The sequence below is a fragment of the Dendrobates tinctorius genome, unplaced genomic scaffold (assembly GCF_039654945.1).
Source record: "Dendrobates tinctorius isolate UK_male_01 unplaced genomic scaffold, ASM3965494v1 ptg000139l, whole genome shotgun sequence".
NCBI classification, from domain to species: domain Eukaryota; kingdom Metazoa; phylum Chordata; class Amphibia; order Anura; family Dendrobatidae; genus Dendrobates; species Dendrobates tinctorius.
The window spans coordinates 9,718,474-9,740,405 of record NW_027361807.1 but is presented as its reverse complement, the minus strand read 5'-3'; the positions used below and the strand labels follow the sequence as shown (position 1 = coordinate 9,740,405).

General features: G+C 44.3%; 1 protein-coding gene across 1 annotated transcript in view; it reads left to right on the top strand.

The window, feature by feature from the left end:
• Positions 1–21,932, top strand: part of LOC141048945 (ovomucoid-like) — a 70,344-nt gene that overhangs the window by 20,964 nt on the left and 27,448 nt on the right. The window contains exons 3-7 of the mRNA XM_073545005.1: positions 8,288–8,412; positions 9,859–9,910; positions 10,945–11,063; positions 19,397–19,442; positions 20,938–21,047. Of these exons, the coding sequence (XP_073401106.1) occupies positions 8,288–8,412; positions 9,859–9,910; positions 10,945–11,063; positions 19,397–19,442; positions 20,938–21,047 (452 nt within the window). The remainder of the gene's footprint in view (positions 1–8,287; positions 8,413–9,858; positions 9,911–10,944; positions 11,064–19,396; positions 19,443–20,937; positions 21,048–21,932) is intronic.

Genomic DNA, 21,932 nt, shown 5'->3' with positions numbered 1-21,932 from the left:
GTTTGTAACAGACCCCAAAGAGAATTTTGAGAAAATCTCTTTGAAAAAATGAATGCTCTGTAACTGCAGAAAATCAGAATAAAAGTTTTTTTGCTTTTAAAAAAGCAGTCTGCACAGGATTGTGCACACAGCAATGCAGCTATCATGTAGCGTTATAAGGCAGCCTAATAACAACCAGCACTGCTGCACACACAAAAATCCTCCCCTGTCACTCCACACTAACTGTACAGTTGAAATCGCTATCAGAAGAAGCACAGTTTTTTTTTCTTTGTTGGCCAACGCTCTCCCTATTGAGAATCAGCAGCAGCAACCTCTCCCTATGCTAAGATCGGCAGAAGTAAAATGGCGGTTGGCGGTCAGGGCTTTTATAGCAACTGTGATGCCAGACAAAGCAAGCCAATCACACGAATGCCCTTCTCTAAGATGGTGCTGGCCGCTGCCGATGTCATCGCGTTGCCCACAGTGTGCATCCTTGATGATTGGCTGAGAAAAGGCGCTGGAAGCATCATGGGAAACGCGACTTTGGCGCGGGTGTCACGTGCCCCATCCTGTGTGACACGGCCAGCAGGCCGGTAACTAATACAACAGGACATGGCACGTGTAATTGTCCAGTGTGACGCGGCCCGCAGGCCGGTAACTAATACAACAAGACACAGGGGTAGGGAAACATTTACAACGGTGGGCCTTGCGATAGGGAATGTGGGATGTGGAGACCTCCTGCACTCCCCTGAGTCAGTGTCCCTAACACTCCTAACGTTCCCTATACAGGCTCCCCACCTGTCGCCAATCAGGATACCCGTCACCCTAGCAGACCCTACACCTATCCCTTGCTGGGGAGCTGAGTGGTGCAGGCACTGGCCCCACCACTGTACTAACACCAACATGAGGAAAAGTGACAAACATGGAAACACTTAGCCTTGCTCTGATGCATTTGCACCAGGCAACTGAGTCCAACACCTGAGTGCATCTTCCTCCCACCGTGTCCAACACCTGGGTGCAGCTGTCCAGCAACGGAGCCCATCACCGGAGTGCAGCTGTCCAGCAAAAGAGTCCAGCACCTGAGTGCAGCTGTCCAGCAATGGAGTCCAGCACCTGAGTGCAGCTGCAAGCAAAATAATCGAGCAACTGAGTGCAGCTTCCAGCAAAAGAGTCCAGCAAATGAGTGCAGCTCTACACCATAGCTGCCACTCCACCAAGCTTTGCAAGAATTCTTCACTGACACCATAGCTGCCACTCCACCATGCTTTACACGAACTCCTCGCTGACACCATAGCTGCCACGCCACCATGCTTTGCACGAAGTCATCGCTGACACCATAGCTGCCACTCCACCATGCTTTACACGAACTCCTCGCTGACACCATAGCTTCCACTCCAGGACTCTGACTGAGTTGTCCTGGACTATCCTCAGCTCCTTCCTTCACCCAGCATGGTTGGAAAAGACCAACAATATCACAACTGACACACCTTTATTGAGTAAACACACCTGTTAGTGATTCCCGTGCAATTACACTAACCACCACCGGGGGCCAATCTATCTCTAAAAACACCATTGCGATGACCATACTGGCCACCGGGGCAAACAGAACAAAAGACACCACTGTGTAATAATCCTAATGGCCACCGGGGGCAAACCCAACTCCGAGCACACAGCTCAAGGAACAAAAAAGGTTACTTTGCATTATATCAGTCTTGATCCAGCATGGATCATGACAGTACCCTCCCCTTAATGAGGGGCCTCTGGACCCTCAAGACTGCTCCCCATCAGGGTACCACCTACAGCAGGGATGCCCAGATCCAGAGTTCACCCCAACCACTACCTGACACTTCAGGTTAATGCCAAATGCATCGCTGGTATAGGCAATGCATGTTCTGGAGGCACCACACATCTCCAAAGCGCCAACCTAGGGAATGAGTTATGTATGTGTATGTTCGGTATGAGCTGGTAAGACTCCGCGACACACTTCCACAGAATGTTTTTGGTGGGACCCATACACACTCGTTCACACACAGGTCCGGACCTGAATGTTTATTGCCACACATTTGTTTGTCAAACATTGGGGAACTCTCTCTGGGATTGACAACAGAGGCGTCCCTCTGTGTCACCACACTCACACCCCCGCACTCCACCAAGGGGTACACCACCCCCCACCCTTTCCACCATGAGGTCTGCGCTTCCAGGGTTGGCTAATGGTGAGGGTAGAGACTTGCCCCACTCCCCCGCAGCACACCTGTTGCTCACAACGGAGAGGGAGGGGACTGGGATATGGAGGAAAAATACACTCCCTGGTCGCCTTCCTCCACATGACCAGGAGGGGGCGGCTTCTTTGGTGGTATGGAAGATTTGGCGTGAGCCCCACAGACTATAACACCAGTCTGCTCACTGCCGGGACGTACCCCTTCACTTCGGGGAACCCCAGACAGTACCATGGGGACACCAACTCCACCTACCTGTCTGGGTGCGTCCGCCTTTATGAGCAAGTCCCACTCCCCAGCAGCGACTCTAGGGGGCTTCATTGCCAGCCACTATTTGATTTTCCGGTTGAGTCAGAGGGAAGGCCCCAGATCCTGATTACTGCTGCTGGAACTGCTTACACACCATGCAGCTCCTCACTCACCTCAGTGAGGCCCAGCAGCAAATGCTCACAGGTCTGAACATGGCCCGAGGCGCACCAGAAAAAAAAATGCATGGTTGGTGATAATGTCACATGTGTGACATGGCCAGCAGGCCGGTAACTAATACAACAGGACACGGCACGTGTAATTGTCCAGTGTGACGTGGCCCGCAGGCCGGTAACTAATACAACAAGACACAGGTGATAGGGAAACATTTACAACGGTGGGCCCTGCGATAGGGAACGGGTGATGTGGAGACCTCCTGCACTCCCCTGAGTCAGTGTCCCTAACACTCCTAACGTTCCCTATACAGGCTCCTCACCTGTCGCCGATCAGGATACCTGTCACCCTAGCAGACCCTACACCTATCCCTTGCTAGGGAACTGGGTGGTACAGGCACTGGCGCTGTACTAACACCAACATAAGGAAAAGTGACAAACAGGGAAACACTTAGCTTTGCTCTGATGCACTTGCTCCAGGCAACAGAGTCCAACACCTGAGTGCAGCTGTCCAGCAAAAGAGTCCAGCACCTGAGTGCAGCTGTCCAGCTAAAGAGTCCAGCACCTGAGTGCTGCTGTCCAGCTAAAGAGTCCAGCACCTGAGTGCAGCTGTCCAGCAAAAGAGTCCAGCACCTGAATGCAGCTTCCAGCAAAAGAGTCCAACACCTGAGTGCATCTTCCTCCCACCATGTCCAACACCTGGGTGCAGCTGTCCAGCAACGGAGTCCAGCAACGGAGTGCAGCTGTCCAGCAACGGAGTCCAGCACCTGAGTGCAGCTGTCCAGCAAAAGAGTCCAGCACCTGAGTGCAGCTGTCCAGCTAATGAGTCCAGCACCTGAGTGCAGCTTCCAGCAAAAGAGTCCAACACCTGAGTGCATCTTCCTCCCACCGTGTCCAACACCTGGGTGCAGCTGTCCAGCAACGGAGTCCAGCACCTGAGTGCAGCTGTCCAGCACCTGAGTGCAGCTGTCCAGCAACGGAGTCCAGCACCTGAGTGCAGCTTCCAGCAAAAGAGTCCAACACCTGAGTGCATCTTCCTCCCACCGTGTCCAACACCTGGGTGCAGCTGTCCAGCAACGGAGTCCAGCACCTGAGTGCAGCTGTCCAGCACCTGAGTGCAGCTGTCCAGCAACGGAGTCCAGCACCTGAGTGCAGCTGTCCAGCAACAGAGTCCAGCACCTGAGTGCAGCTGTCCAGCAAAAGAGTCCAGCACCTGAGTGCAGCTGTCCAGCAAAAGAGTCCAGCACCTGAGTGCAGCTGTCCAGCAAAAGAGTCCAACACCTGAGTGCATCTTCCTCCCACCGTGTCCAACACCTGGGTGCAGCTGTCCAGCAACGGAGTCCAGCACCTGAGTGCAGCTGTCCAGCACCTGAGTGCAGCTGTCCAGCAACGGAGTCCAGCACCTGAGTGCAGCTGTCCAGCAACAGAGTCCAGCACCTGAGTGCAGCTGTCCAGCAAAAGAGTCCAGTACCTGAGTGCAGCTGTCCAGCAAAAGAGTCCAGCACCTGAGTGCAGCTGTCCAGCAAAAGAGTCCAGCGCCTGAGTGCAGCTGTCCAGCAAAAGAGTCCAGCAACTGAGTGCAGCTCTACACCATAGCTGCCACTCCACTAAGCTTTGCAAGAATTTTTCACTGACACCATAGCTGCCACTCCACCATGCTTTACAAGAAGTCCTCACAGACACCATAGCTGCCACTCCACCATGCTTTACACGAACTTGTCACTGACACCATAGCGGCCACTCCAGGACTCTGACTGAGTTGTCCTGGACTCTCCTCAGCTCCTTCCTTCACCCAGCATGGTTGGAAAAGACCAACAATATCACCAACGTCAGTGAGCTCAACTGACACACCTTTATTGAGTAAACACACCTGTTAGTGATTCCCGTGCAATTGCACTAACCACCACCGGTGGCCAAACTATCTCTAAAAACACCAGTGCGATGACCATACTGGCCACTGGGGCAAACAGAACAAAAGACGCTACCGTGTAATAATCCTAATGGCCACCGGGGGCAAACCAAACTCCGAGCACACAGCGCAAGGGAAAAAAAAGGTTACTTTGCATTATATCAGTCATGATCCACCATGGAACATGACAGCGGGTTGGCGACCTCATGGCTGACCTCACGCTATGGTCGGGTTTCGATCGGCAAAACCCGACTTTAGCGAAAGTTGGCGACTTATCAATTTGACCGACCCGTTTCACTCAACTCTAATCATAAAGCATTGTTTCCAGGGCATATCATTTTTTTTCAAAGGGAACCTGTCACCAAGTTTTTCCCATATAAAGTGACAGTGTTCTAGAATGCTGTTCATATGTCCCCAATACGATCTCCATAAATAAATAGCTTTATTATACTCACCTACAGGCAGTCTAGTACAATGGACATCGTCGTTCTTTATTCAGCACCTCCCCTCCATCTTCTCCACCTGTCTCATCTTATCCTTCTACTAGTAAAAACCTAATGATAGCATGTAACTGCAGTCGTAAGTGAGGAAAAAAATAAGCACCTTATTAAAAGAAACAATGTCATGTTTTAAAATATTAGAGGGTTTAGTAGTTTTGTTTTTTGTCTCATATCTTTGATTTGTATCTGTGTAAAATTGGGGTATTAATAATAATAATAATAAATTTTATTTTTATAGCGCCGACATATTCCGCAGCACTTTACATTTCAGAGGGGATTTGTACAGACAATAGACATTACAGCATAACAATAATCACATACAGTAGATTATAACAAATACCAAGAGGAAAGAGGGCCCTGCTCGCAAGCTTACAGTCTATGAGGAAAGAGGGAGACACGAAAGGTGGGTGGTAACAGTTACCCTGATTGTATGGACCAGTCATAATGTTAAGTGTGTAACAGTACAGACACAGAGGGCTAATGGAGGCATAAAGCATGTGGGAACATGATGCGGGGAACCTGGTTATGGTAAAACTTTTGGCTCTGCCACACAGGGATAGATTAGGTTAATGTGTTGGGGTGGTAGGCCAGTCTGAATAAATGCGTTTTCAGGACACGCTTAAAATTGTGGGGATTGGGGACTAATCGTATTGACCTGGGAAGTGCATTCCAAAGAATTGGAGCGGCACGTGTAAAGTCCTGGAGACGGGAGTGGTAGGTTCTGACTATTGAGGATGCTAATCTCAGGTCATCAGCAGAACGGAGGGCGCGGGTAGGGTGGTATACTGAAACAAGGGAGGAGATGTAGGGTGGTGCTGAGCCATGGAGGGCTTTGTGAGTGAGGGTAATAAGTTTATACTGAATTCTGGAGTGGATGGGTAGCCAGTGTAATGACTGGCACAAGGTAGAGGCATCGGTGTAACGATTGGTGAGGAATATGATCCTGGCTGCAGCATTCAAGACAGATTGGAGGGGGGAGACTTTGGTAAGAGGGAGACCGATTAGAAGAGAGTTACAATAGTCGAGATGAGAATGAATAAGAGAAACAGTAAGAGTTTTTGCAGAGTCAAAGGTAAGAAAAGGTCGAATTCTAGAAATGTTTTTGAGGTGCAGATGACAAGAGCGAGCCAGTGATCGAATGTGGGGGGCAAAGGAAAGCTCGGAATCAAGTATGACCCCAAGACAGCGGGCCTGTTGCTGGGGAGTAATAGTGGAACCACACACAGAAATGGCAATGTCGGGTATAGGTACATTAGTAGAGGGAGGAAACACCAGGAGTTCAGTCTTTGACAGGTTCAGTTTCAGATATAGTGAGGACATGATATTAGACACAGCGTTTAGACAATCGCCGGTGTTTTCTAGAAAGGCTGGCGTGATGTCAGGAGAAGAAGCGTATAATTGGGTGTCATCAGCATAGAGATGGTACTGGAAACCAAATCTACTGATTGTTTGACCAATAGGGGCAGTGTACAAGGAGAAGAGGAGGGGACCTAGAACCGATCCTTGGGGGACCCCAACAGTAAGGGGAAGATGAGAGGAGGAGGAACTGGCAAAAGATACAGTAAAGGAGCGGTCGGAGAGATAGGAGGAGAACCAGGAGAGAACGGTATCCTTGAGGCCAATGGAACGGAGCATAGTGAGGAGGAGCTGATGATCCACAGTGTCGAAAGCTGCAGAGAGATCCAAGAGAATTAGCATGGAGTAGTGACCATTTGATTTAGCTGTTAGCAGATCATTAGAGACTTTAGTGAGGGCAGTTTCAGTAGAATGTAAAGAGCAGAAACAGGATTGGAGAGGGTCGAGAAGAGAGTTTTCTGAGAGATAGCGGATAAGACGGGAGTGGACCAGGCGTTCCAGGAGTTTAGAGATGAAGGGAAGATTAGAGACAGGTCTATAGTTAGCGGCACAGTTTTGGTCGAGGGATGGTTTTTTAAGTAGTGGATGTATGATGGCATGCTTAAATGAGAAGGGAAAAATACCAGAAGAGAGAGAGAGGTTAAATATTTTAGTTAGGTGAGGGGTGACAGCAGGGGAAAGGGACTGAAGGAGCTGTGACGGAAATGGGTATTATTATACTTTAAAAAGAACTTGTCATGTGAAAGAATGCTATTAACCTGCAATTTTGGTTTTAATTATGCTTAAAACTTGTATTTGCACAGCAATGATACACTGCCCTAACGCTATTTAGACTAATCTTGCTTCTCATGGCAATTAGTCAGACCTGTGATTTTATGCCTTCAACTGCTCTAAAAAAGTTGCTCTGTGATTGGTTGCTTCTGGCAATATGGACAGTGTCAATATGATAATTATATATGTACTAAAATAGTCAAATGTTGAATTTTGTGACTTCTAATAAGAATCTGTTATAACAAGCTAAAAAATTAAAAAAAAGAGGAAAATAATTTAAGAGCTATAAATAAACGCACTCAGTAAAAAATGGTAAAAAAGAGACATTATTTCCTATGCATAGCGTGCAGTAGTAATAATATCATAGAATCGCACTTAGCAATATGTGCCCAGTTTGGTAATAAGATAGCACAATTAATCCCCAAGTCTGGTGGAGTACTAATGAATCGTATCGCGCCCAAGTAGCGTGAAGATGGGCTTCTGAACAAAGGTGTCAGGCGCTATATAATTATATTGACGCCACTTTGTAAAGTTCTATAAGTGCTAGAAAGACAGCGATATGGTGGGCAGGTGGAGTCCGGTACCTGTGTAAAAGTCCCGGCCTGTGAATAGGTAGGACCTACGTGACGTATTCGGGTCACGTGACTGGCAGAGTCACGTGGTGCCCAGCAGAAGAATGCGGACTATTGGCTCCCCTTGCACATATTGCTAAGTGCCATTCTATGATATTATTACTACTGCACGCTATGCATAGGAAATAATTTCTCTTTTTTACCATTTTTTACTGAGTGCGTTTATTTATAGCTCTTAAATTATTTATCTCTTTTTTTAATTTTTTAGCTTGTTATAACAGATTCTTATTAGAAGTCATGTCTTCCTTCATCTAATATCGGAATATTCTTCAACAAACCATTACAAGGTATTTTTCTGATAAATTTATCAGTAATGTCTTGTTATGACTGAATCATAGCGCGAGTACGTATGCTATATATTTTTTCTTGAGCAAAAATACCCCATTGTGGTAAGGTACATTGTTGGTACTTGCAGCTGATCCAGCATACATATACTTGCGCTGCTAATCGAATTTCAAATGTTGAATTTTGACTTTTTTTACACTTAGTTTCTTTTTTTCCACAGCCTAATTGTGATGTATACACTCCAGTACCAGATATCGGATTAATCTGCTCCAGAATTTATAAGCCAGTGTGCGGTACAAATGGTCATACTTATTCAAGTGAATGTGACCTATGTTCATTCATACTGTAAGTTGACATTTCAAAACATTTGTGCATTAGGATGTATCATTATTTTATCTTACATGATGTTTTTTTTTATTTTACCAGCCTTTTAATAGCCAAGTAAATTTTGTCTCACGTACCATGAAAATGAAAAAATAAGGGAGCACAGAGATATGCACTGATCAACCATAACTATGAAGAGGACCTGTCACCAGGTCAAAAGAGGCTAGCTTGTACTCTTATTTTATTACCTCTACTCTAATGAGTACTCTTAAATCTGCCATATCATATTTTTATTGTCCTTACCAAGGGGATTCTTGACTGACAGCTGGACCTAATGCTGATCCTGCTGTCAGGCAGCACCCTCAAATTAATATTTGGTTCCACCTTTGGAATAAATGCCTGCAATGAATCACTTCTGAAAACTGCCCCAAGTCTCTCGTATTTGAAGGGTGTCTTCTTCAAACAGCAAGTTTAAGATATATCCACAGATGTTCAGTGGTATTTAGATGCAGACTCATTGCTGACCACTTCAGAACTTTCCAGAACTTTGTTTCCATCCATTTCTGCATGCTTCTGCAAGTATTTTGGGGGTTATGACCTAGCAAACCTAGCTTTCTGTCTCAGAACTACATTACGACCCAAATTCTTTAGGTAATCTTCAGAGTTTATGATACCTTGCATATAGTCAAGGCACCCAGTTCCAAAGGCAGCATAAACCGCAAAACATCTTTGAACAACCACCATATTTGACTGCAGGTATTGTGTTCTTTTCCTTGTAGGCCTCATTCCTTTTTCAGTAAACAGAAAAATGTGCTTTATCAAAAATCTCTATCTTTGCAGTCATCTGTCCACTAGACGTTTTCCCAGAAGGATTTTTGGCTTACTCACCTACAGTCTTTGAAAATTCAGTCTAGCTTTTTATGCCTCTGTCAGCAGTTGTGTCCTTCAGGGTCTCCTGCCACAATGCTTTATTTCATTCAAATGTTGACCGATAGTTCACACTGACACTGGTGCACCCTGAGTCTGTAGGACAGCTTGAATTTCTTTGGAATTTGATTGGGGCTGCTTGTCCACCATCCAGACTATATACATTGCAACCTTTCATCTATTTTTCTCTGCTAGGGAGATTAGCTACACTGCCATGGGTTGAAGACTTCTTGATTATGTTGCACATTATGGACAAAGGAACTCTGGAGATGGACTTGAGATTGTTAATATTTCTAACAATTTTCATTCTAAAGTCCTCATACAGTTCTCTTCTCCTCGTTCTGTTCTCCATGCAGCTTTTTAGGGACAATCATACATGGCTGAGATCATACAACCAGTGGCTAATACACGCTGCCCATAGTTTCAAACGCTCCATACATCCCACAGTGTCCTGTTACGAATTGTATGTCAGAAGTAGTTAAGCAGTTAATACCAATTTCTTTTTCTTGACATTGAATTTAATCTTTTATGTGTTCACAGGAAGTCAAAAAAGGCAATCAAGATGAAGTACAGGGCAAGCTGCACTGTAGAGGTGAATTTTTACACCAATAATTGCATGGGCACTGTGTAATGCTTCATTTTCCATGTGGCTGTGCTGCAGGCTAATTGATCAAACACTGCTAGGTTTCAGGCTTTTCCACTGATTTTGTTTTTGCTAAGAGACATTCTCAATAAGGCCGATATGGGATAATGAACAGTCATTCTGTTGGGGGGAAAAAAAAAACATCTCAGACTGCATTGAACAAGATTTTTTTTCAGTTTATGATGCAGTTAGTGCTTATGATCAACCAAAGAAATGCCCAATTGCAATCAGTTTTTTGAATGATAATTAACTTTTAACAGTCAGCCATTGGTTGAAACAAATGATCGTTTGTTTCACCAAGGCAAACGATGATCGATCGTCATATTGGAAGTCGTCTGTTTCAGCTAATTTATATTGGATGCATAAACTGACCAGTGGTGCGTGTTTGAAGTCTGCAACATGTCAATTTCTCTTGAGTGTATGCTGAATTTATGTGCGGATTTTCCCTATAAACTTGCATTAGATGTGGAAAACCTGCAGTTAATAAAAGCATATGAGTTTTACTTAGTTTCCACTGTACAAACACATTAAAAACACCTGTAATCCACAAATGACTGTTCCAATAAAATTTAGTCAAAGCCAAATACGAGGAAGTATCACAAACAAAGTAGCTTTATTTAAAACAGGACATACCAAGAAGAAACAAAATCCACAGTTTCAAAAATGTAGTAAAATTGCAATGAAGACAATGTGGGTAACCTAACTGACCTAATAGGTGCAGAAAAGCTGCAGAAAATCTATAGCATCAAAAGCTTACCAAATATTCATCATGGGCCGTAGCGCAATAAGTACCTATCAAAATGTTTTAGACTACCGTATCCTAAACTACAGTACATCTGCTTCCTCAAGAATTTTATTGGTGATAGGTTCCCTATATGCCTACCATTTATCTTCTGCTTTTCAAGTTTTTATATTTTGAGACCATTTGTGTTTTCTGTGTTTTACATCTCATTACATCTCACTTATTTTCTCTTGTATATCAGCCAGTTCGGGATGAATGTGAAGGAATGGCAGAGTTTTGTACTTTTGACTATACACCAGTCTGTGGATCTGATGCTGTCACCTATCCCAACAAATGCACATTCTGCAATGCTAAGAAAAGGTGAGTCTTAGGCCGGCATCAAACTAGAGAGGAATACGGACGAGTGAGAGGAGTTAAAAAAACGCATTGCACACGGACCAATGATTCTCTATGAGGTAGCTCCCATCAGCCATATTTTTGTCGCGTATTTTATACGGTCCGTGCCAATCGCAGCATGCTGCGATTGTCAGCGTATTACGACCGTAGTACGCCAATGCAAGTATATGGGTGAGCAAAAACAACGCATTACACACGGACCACACATGTGACTTGCGAGAAATACGCTACCGGTGTCCTTTTGAAAAGCCGGCAATTTAGTGCGAGATACAGTAAATGACAGGTTTAATAAAGAAAAGAAAGAATAGATATAAACACATAGAATACATATATATATATATATATATATATATGCATTCGATGTGTATATATCTAATCTTTCGTTTGTGTTTGAAAACCTGTAATTGGGCTCCATTATATGTTCATTTTGCAAGCCTGCGAGAAAAAAACGCTATACGGATCACATACGGATTACATATGGATGCTTACATGAGAAAAATACGCGGCCACACCCTGACAACGGATGACATACGGATCACTATTTAGGGATCATTTATGCTTATTACGGCCATACAATACGGTCCGTATTTTTCAACGTTGTGTGTGACTCCAGCCTTAGAAGTATCATATCAATCACTGCCAATGCCATAAAGTAAGATAGTCTATCAAAACGAAATGGTGTGGTCCACTGCTCAGACAATCCCTAATTAAATACTGTATTTCTCATTGTAAAATAAAATTAGTATATATTCCCCTGCCTTACCAGTGCCATTCCAGTGATGTTGGTGCTGGGTCTGCCGAGGGTTTCATGACATTGGCTGCAGTGGTCACAAGGCATAACAATCAGCGGTCACTAATGGACACTGTCATACCCTGGATATCCAATGGAAGTGTTAGAACTGAAGTCCATTAGTTACCGCTGATTGCTATGCCATGTATACACTACAGCAATGTCACTCGAACCCAGGGAGACCTGGCACCAACATCACTGGTACCAGATGTGAGAATCTGATACTTTAGTACTGATAAATAGACATAGTGCAGAATAGATTACATACAACACATGTATCTGTAGCATAAGAATGGTGCTTTGTTTGAAGCATTCTTGCTGGCCTATATTCAGTCTATGCACTGGAGCTGTAACATTAGGGAGTGATGTTATGTAAGCACAGCGGGAACTGCATATATTGTGAGAAAGGCTCACAATTCTGAGCCGAAATGTCGCCATTTTGGGCAATTAAAGGGAATCTGTCACCGGAAGCTGGCGGCCTCTGTAAATGGCCTGAGTCAGGTCTGATGAGCGGTGTTTCTTCTTCTTTCTCCACTCCATCCGTGGCCCCCGTCCCTGATCTTTGCCGGTTTTAGAGAAGTTCAACTCCATAGTTTGCGCGCCATTTACAGAGGCCGCCAGCTTCCGATGACAGATTCCCTTTCAAATTTTTTCACCATGAACTGGTGTGCTGCCTTCATTTTTTGTCTGTATATGAAAGTTTGGTCATTACCTTGGAGGCACGGCACCCAGGAACGCTATCTGCCTGTACTGATTTTCATTTTCTTTTCTATATACAGTTGTGGCCAAAAGTATTGACACCCCTGCAATTCTGTCAGATAATACTCAGTTTCTTCCTGAAAATGATTGCAAACTGTGACGAGTGTCAGCTTACGCTGAGTCGTTCTTCTTAGAAAGAGTGGACCCTCTGGGCCGTGGCACCCACCCACCTAGGGCGAGCTGACCTAATGAGAACCACCCCCTATACAGGGAGTGTCAGGGGCAAGACCAAGGGGGTGAGCCACCATGGCAGCTGGACCAGACGGCCGGCTCAGGGAAACAAGACGAGACAAAGCATTAGTTCAAGTAGACTTCATTTAAGGAAGGCTTCAGGGTACAACAGGTGCAAAGGTGAATACACAAAAACAAAGCAAGATGCGTGCAAGGCACGCCGAGGTCCAAGGCTTGAGGAACTCTTCTAGGCAAAACAGGTGCAAACGTGAACACACAGAATCCATATAACAGGGTGCGTGCGAGGGCACGCCAAAGTCCAAGGCAGGGTACGAGGCATAGGGATCCGGAAGGCTGGCAAGGACTGACAGGGTCCAGGCATCTGGCACCAAGCCTCCGGCAGCGGTCAGCAGGCTTCAGGAATCCGGGAGATACACTAGGAAACAAGACAGGGTGCATGCTAGGAGACACGCCAGGATCAGATTCTCAGAATGGAGACCTGCGCATGCCGAGGGGCACGCCACGGACGGGTACGTGGACGGAGGCCTGCACATGCGAGGGCACACCAGGGAAGGGTTCAATGGCATCGGAATCCGGGGTGCTGGCATCAACCGACAGGGTCCAGGAATCAGGCTACGGACATCAGCTCCGGACATCAGGCCGCAGTCATCTAGGTCCGGACCTCTGGCAGCGGTCGGCAGGTTACAGAATCTGGCAGGCAAACTAGGGTTCAGAGCAGAGTAAAAGAGACAAAGACTTTGTGCAAGAGTAGCACGAAAAGGCACAGTGCGAGAACCAGCGTGAGTGCAAGGGAGCACAGAGACCACGACTGGGAGCACCGGCAGGTGGTACTGACGATGGCAGTTGCAAGCGAGCACGGCTAGAGGCGGCACGGCTGAGGCACACTACTAGACAGGCACAGGTGACCAGGCACGTGCACGGAGGCACGGAGCCACAAGGCAGGGCTAGGCAAAGACACAGGACAGAGACGCGTACAGACAGTACGGCAAAGCCTGGTGCGAAATGTGCAAGAGCGCACGAAACAACAGGGACAATACAAAGAACGAGGCAGAGACCTGCGCATGCAAAGAGCATGCCAGGGACAGGGACAGTCTAGCAGCGGAGCGTAGGCCAAAGCCCAGAGCTGGGCCAAGGAAGGACCTTGGGACTAGACAGGGTTCAGAGCGGAGGCCTGCACGTGTAGAGACACGCCAGGGAGAGGTTCAGAGCGGAGGCCTGCACATGTAGAGACACGCCAGGGAGATGTTCAGAGGGGAGGCCTGCACGTGTAGAGACACGCCAGGGACAGAGACAGAGGCAGGGTACCTGAAGCCACAAAGCAGAGCGAGACATGAAACAAGGACAGAACACGAAACAGAACCAGAGCAAACAAGGACTACAAGGCAAAGCAGAGCAAGGACAAAACATGGCACGAAGGACAAACACTAGACAAGACACGAGACCAGAGACGGAATACGAGCACGGAGCGTGTGCAGAGATGCACGACAGAGGAGAGTGCAAGGGCACAGAATAGAGGGAGCGCCCCACAGACCAAGCAGCCATGCAGGGACACCATACAATACTCAGGCCCTGAGCATAGGAAGGGACGGTCTGATATAGGGCATAGCACCTCCTCTTCCGGGTCAGGACCAGGGGAGAACTTCCTAGTTCAGATGCTCCAGGATCACAGAGCGCAGTCACATGATCAGGGTTTCAGACATGACGAGATGATCACAGAACCAGACAGTGCAGGATCTTAGGAAACATCACATGATCAAGGTTTCAGACATGACGAGATGATTGCAGAACCAGACAGTGCAGGATCCTAGGAAAGGTCACATGATCAGAGTTTCAGACATGACGAGATGATTGCAGAACCAGACAGTGCAGGATCTTAGGAAACGTCACATGATCAAGGTTTCAGACACAACGAGATGATTGCAGAACCAGACAGTGCAGGATCCTAGGAAAGACACATGATCAGGGATTCTAGACATGACGAGAAGATCACAGAAGGCAAAGTAGAAACGCAGGCATCTTGCAGCTCAGCAGACATGAGGTGAGTCTGCACACTGCTCTAGGGAACAAGCAGGATAGCAGACATGAGATGCGCGTGCACACCGCTCCCGGGTCATGAGGCAAAACAGACATGGCAGACATAACAGATATGGCGAGCATGACGGACATGACACAAACACAAATTCTTTGGTATTATTATCTTCATTTAATTTGTCTTAAATGAAAAAACACAAAAGAGAATGAAGCAAAAAGCAAAACATTGATCATTTCACACAAAACTCCAAAAATGAGCCAGACAAAAGAATTGGCACCCTCAGCCTAATACTTGGTTGCACAACCTTTAGCCAAAATAACTGCAACCAACCACTTCCGGTAACCATCAATGAGTTTCTTACAATGCTCTGCTGGAATTTTAGACCATTCTTCTTTGGCAAACTGCTCCAGGTCCCTGATTTTTGAAGGGTGCCTTCCCCAAACTGCCATTTTTAGATCTCTCCACAGGTGTTCTATGGGATTCAGGTCTAGACTCATTGCTGGCCACCTTAGAAGTCTCCAGTCCTTTCTCTCAAACCATTTTCTAGTGCTTTTTGAAGTGTGTTTTGGGTCATTGTCCTGCTGGAAGACCCATGACCTCTGAGCGAGACCCAGCTTTCTCACACTGGGCCCTACATTATGCTGCAAAATTTGTTGGTAGTCTTCAGACTTCATAATGCCATGCACACAGTCAAGCAGTCCAGTGCCTGAGGCAGCAAAGCAACCCCAAAACATCAGGGAACCTCCGCCATGTTTGACTGTAGGGACCGTGTTCTTTTCTTTGAATGCCTCTTTTTTTCTCCTTTAAACTCTATGTTGATACCTTTGCCCAAAAAGCTCTACTTTTGTCTCATCTGACCAGAGAACATTCTTCTAAAACGTTTTAGGCTTTTTCAGGTAAGTTTTGGCAAACTCCAGCCTGGCTTTTTTATATCTCGGGGTAAGAAGTGGGGTCTTCCTGGGTCTCCTACCATACAGTCCCTTTTCATTCAGATGCCGACGGATAGTACGGGTTGACACTGTTGTACCCTCGGACTGCAGGGCAGCTTGAACTTGTTTGGATGTTAGTCGAGGTTCTTTATCCAACATCCACACAATCTTGCGTTGAAATCTCTTGTCAATTTTTCTTTTCAATCCACATCTAGGGAGGTTAGCCACAGTGCCATGGGCTTTAAACTTCTTGATGACACTGCGCACGGTAGACACAGGAACATTCTGGTCTTTGGAGATGGACTTGTAGCCTTGAGATTGCTCATGCTTCCTCACAATTTGGTTTCTCAAGTCCTCAGACAGTTATTTGGTCTTCTTTCTTTTCTCCATGCTCAATGTGGTACACACAAGGACACAGGACAGAGGTTGAGTCAACTTTAATCCATGTCAACTGGCTGCAAGTGTGATTTAGTTATTGCCAACACCTGTTAGGTGCCACAGGTAAGTTACAGGTGCTGTTAATTACACAAATTAGAGAAGCATCACATGATTTTTCGAACAGTGCCAATACTTTTGTCCACCCTCTTTTTTATATTTGGTGTGGAATTATATCCAATTTGGCTTTAGGACAATTCTTTTTGTGTTTTTTCATTTAAGACAAATTAAATGAAGATAATAATACCAAAGAATTTGTGTTTGCAATCATTGTCAGGAAGAAACTGAGTATTATCTGACAGAATTGCAGGGGTGTCAATACTTTTGGCCACAACTGTATATATATATATATATATATATATATTGTACAGTATATCTACACCGCTCAAAAAAGTAAAAGGAACACCAAAATACCACATCGTAGATATCACTGAGTGAAATATTCTAGTTGCAAATCTTTATTCATTACATAGTGGAATGCGTTGCAAGCAATAAAAAATAAATATGATCAAAGTAAATCATGTAAATCAAAATTAATATCACAAGGAGGTCTGAACTTGGAATGATACTCACAATCAAAGTGGACAATCAAATTACAGGCTGCTCCAACTTCAGTGGAAATGCCTAAGGACAAGTAAATGATGCTTTGTGGTGTGTGGCCTCCACGTGCCTGTATGACCTCCCTACAACACCTGGGCATGCTCCTGATGAGGCAGGGGATGTTCTTCTGAGGGATCTCTTCCCAGACCTGGATTAAAGCATTGGTCAACTCCTGGACAGTCTGTAGCGTAACATGGCGTTTGTGGATAGAACAAGAAATGATGAACCAGATGTGCTCAATTGGATTCAGGTCTGGGGAACAGGCAGGCCAGTCCGTAGCATCAATGCTTTCATCCTGCAGGAACTGCTGACTCACTTCAGCCACTTTAGGCCTAGCATTGTTATGCATCAGAAGGAACCCAGGGCTCACTACATCTGCATATAGTTTTACAATAGGTCTGAGGATGTCATCCTGGTATCTAATGACAGTCAGGGTACCTCTGACTAGCATATGGAGGGCTGCGCGACTAGCCAAAGAAATGCCTCCCTGACCCACTGCCAAACTGGTCATACTGTAGGATGTTGCAGGCCGCAGAGCACTCTCCATGACATCTCCAGGCTCATTTGTCACCTGTGCTCAGTGTGAACCTGCTGTCATCCATGAAGAGCACAGGGAGCCAATGTCAAATCTACCAATCTTAATGTTCTCTAGCAAATGCCAATTACCCTGCACAGTGTTGGGCTGTAAGCATAGTACCCACTTGGAGTCTGTTTCTGATAGTTTGAGCAGACACATGGATGTTAGTGGCTTGCTGGAGGTCATTTTGCATGGGTCTAGCACTTGCCCTTCTGTTCTTCCTTGCACAAAGGAAGATGTAGCGATCCTGTGGTTGGGTTGTTGCCCTCCTATGGCCCGCTCCATACCGCTTGGTGTACTGGACATTCTTCTGGTATCTGCTGCATGCTCTGGATACTGTGCTGACAGACACAGCTATTCTTTTTTCCACAGCTCACATTGATGTGCCATCCTTGATGAGCTGCATTACCTGAGCAACTTTTGTAGTTTGTAGACACCACCTCATGCTACTGTACAGTACCTCTAGAGGTGAGCACAATGACAAAATGCTAAAGTGACCAAAACAGCCAAAAAAGATCAGAAAAGAGAAATGATCTGTGATCACCCCTGCAGAACCACTCCTTTATAGGGGTTGTCTTGCTAATTGCCTATCATTTCTGTTCAATTTGCACAACAGCAGGAGAAATTGATTCACAGACGGCATTGTTTCATAACTGGACAGGTTGACTTCACAGACTTACTTGGAGTTACGTTGTGTTGTTCAAGTGTTCCCTTTATTATTATTGAGCATTCTTATTTGATATTTATTTTCATATGCATGTATGAATAGGTCCTAACTCTCATTACAGAAGATATCTCAGATTCATTTAAAGAGGCATTCTCATAATATTATATTGCTTTATTTAGTTAGACAGCTGGAAAATAAGCAAGTTTTTGACTGACTTGCTTTTTTTATCTGCTATTATTCTCCCACTGTGAGTGATAGCTTTTATCTTACATAGAGTTAAGTTTATTTCCAAGGAGATTAGTCACTACAGCTGAGTTAACTTCTAAGATCTCAGTCAGCTTTCAAAGCCTATTGATTTTTAAAGAGCAGTCATATGAGCCCCTCCTTCCCCCTCCCTCTCAGATCCTGTCTGAGTTGCTATTATCAGCCCTGGATAATCACAGTCCTCCTGAGCCATGAGCTTGTTTAAAGGCCCTGTTTTCCCAATATGTATCTGAGTGTAGTCTCAGAACACACCCTTGCAGACCATTCATTTCTTATAGCAGGACAGAGCTCCTGACCTGAACTATCATTCAAGGAGGGACACACGTCCCCCCAGAACTGGGAAGTAAGGAGACTTCAGAGTGTGAGCTGCTCAAGTGATATCTTCAGAATACCCATATAAAGGACTTTGACCATGTACGAGCAGCACATGGTCAGTATGCTTCTGTGATTAGATGTAAACAATGAATCGTCCATTCACTGACTGCGCAAAGTCTTCAAAATATTTGCAAGTCATGTTCCTATTAATAACTATACAGTGTCCAAATAAATAGTGACTGCAGTTTCAACAAACTAATCCATATACCACACAGATAAACCATTGGAGAAACCAGAGAACAACAGGCGTTTTGTATAAAAAATATATAACCTTTATTACCACATACAAAAAGATGAAAATGCATAATATAACACATGTGCAGACAATGTATTCAAGTAAACACCAGAGCCGGGAAATATAAAACGGTAAGTACTCATACCATCACAGTTAGTGTGACTTTCCCCATGTAACTATCCCCCATGGACTCAAATGTCAAACGATGATGTCCCATAGTGGAAAAAATCCCATAGCGCAAATATAGGACCTGGCTATCCATAGCCTGAGTTGTCCCACTGCTAATAAGCACATGAGGAAAATATCAAAGCCGGGGGAAGCAGGGAAAGAGACATGGAGTAATTTACTATGAGTCTGGTATATGTTGTGCTAACAGATAAACCATTGCAGAATTTTACACTAAAGAACAGTAAATACACAATTTTCCTGTTTTTATTTGCAGTAAAACTGGCCTACTGCTTGCATCCGAAGGAGAATGCCAACCAAAGGTTTATATTTTTTGTATATATTTTCTATTATTAATTTGTATTGTACATAATATGTGTTACAGGTTTATTCTGAAAATCACAAATTCTCCCCTATCCATAGTATAGGGGGAAACTTGCTGTTGGCTGGAGGTCTGATATCTGGGATCCCCCAGCAAATCGCAGCTCTGTCTTGAATAGATCGGATGCTTAATCTCTGCTCCATTGATTGTAAATGGACCGGCTGTAAATAAGCAAGTACAGTGCTTGGCTGTCTCCTGCAATTGAACCACCATAAAGAAAACCCAAGACCTTTTTTTAAAATTTTTTTTTGATGCAATAGAGTAAATATATGTAGAAAAATATAGCTGACAGCACCTAGAACAAGGTAGGTTTTGAAAAAAAGGTACAGATCATCTCAGGAAAAAGAGGGGAATATCAAATATAAGCCCTCTTAAATATCAATAAAAACAATATTTTTATTTCACAAATATATAAAAGTAGTCATATTGCAATAAAGGGCTACAAAGACGACATAGATAATGGTATATTGCAAAAAACAAAACCAACCTACCAGCACCCAACCAAAAACACACAAAAAAACAGCTGAATAGCCAATAGAGTTTATATGTCTTTGAAGAAAAAAGCACCTGATCCTAAATTGAATCAGTGTGAACTATAACATAGCTCACTGAACTTGGTGAAAACTTTGTCTCAAAAAATGCCCATAAAAAACTGACCCTCAATAAGAGGTATTCTTCACCAGCTAGTCATCCCGTAGACTGGGCCATATAAAGTACTAGATGGCCAGGAATACCACTACCTGGATGTAATATGCCTAGTCTAGAAGCTTTCCGTCAAGCAATAGAGAAAGCGGGCTCTTACAATGAAATGCACATAAGCTTGATGTAAAAACATGCTACGGCCACTCAGCTAGTAAATATCTGAACATGCTTAGTAATTTATAGTCCCTATCAAATACAGGAATCCTATATCACAGTTTTGGTCTTTGGTACAATCAATCCCAAGACCACAAGAAAAAAGAAAAAAGCATGCCCAGAAAAGACCATAATAGGTTACTTATCGGAATCCAGTCCCAATAGCATCGTCCTTACGCGTTTCACCTCCTCCCAATGTCAGGGCTCTTCAGGGGACCACAATATAGGAATAATCCCTAATGGCATGGCTGTTGAATTCATGTATTTGATAGGAACTATAAATTAGCATGTGGATAACCTAATTTACCTAATAGGTGCAGAAATGCTGCAAAAAATCTGTTACTTCAAAAACTTACCAAATATTCATCGTGGACCATAACCGAATAGGTACCTTTCAAAATGTTTTAGAATACCGTATCCTAAACTACATCTGCTTGCTCAAGAAACTTGTTGATGATAGGTTCCCTGTACACTTATATATTTTGCTTTTCAAATTTTTACTTTTTGAGACCATCTGTGTTTTCAGTGCTTTACATCTCATTACATCTCACTTATTTTCTCTTGTATATCGGCCAATTCAGGATGAATGTGATGGAATGAGAGAGTTTTGTACTTTTGACTATACACCAGTCTGTGGATCTGATGCTGTCACCTATCCCAACAAATGCACATTCTGCAATGCTAAGAAAAGGTGAGTCTTTGAAGTATAATAACAATCATTGCCAATTCTGTAAAGTATGATATTCTATCAAAGCTAAATGGTGTTGACAATCCCTTCATAAATACTGTATTTCTCACTGTAAAATAAAAACAATGTACTGTATATTCCACTCCCTTACCAGTGCCATTCCAGCTATGTCGGTGTTGGGTCTGCTGAAGCTCGCGTGACATTGTTATGCCTCGTGGTTACTGTAGCCAATCAGCTGTCGCTAAATGACATCCATCCATTTGATGCACCAATCCTGGCGCTTAGCCTGGGCTTTTCACAAATGCCTTGGTGTGATGGAAATCAGGGAAATAGTTTTTGGGGTTGATGTCAGCTGTGTATTGTCAGCTGGCATCAACCACAGTGGTTAGTAATTGAATAGTGACTTGCAGACACCCACATTACTAGCCCCATATTTAAAAAAAACATTTACCCATTTATTATTAAAAGATAATCCTAGCAGCTCGGATGTAATCCATTGTGGTTCCCATGATGCCATTGATTCTCTCCTGCAACCTATGGAGTGTTGTTCTCTATAGATTTGGGTTCATTCATCTCTAGTCTAACACTCATAAGAGAAGATGGCTCTGGTTTATTTAAAGAGGTATTTGCATATTATTATTTCGCTTTGTTTAGTAAGATAGTAGAGAAATAAGCACATTTTAAATTAGTGATAGCTTTTATCTTACATAGTGTACAGCTGTTTTCCCAGGAGATCAGTCATCAGATATAAGTTAACTTCTAAGAACTCAGTCAGCTGTCTCCAGCCTGTTGATTTTTAAAGAGCTGTCATATACTCACCTTTCTCCCCCTCAAATCCTGACTGAGTTGCTATTATCAGTACTGATTAATCACAGTCACCTGGGCCAG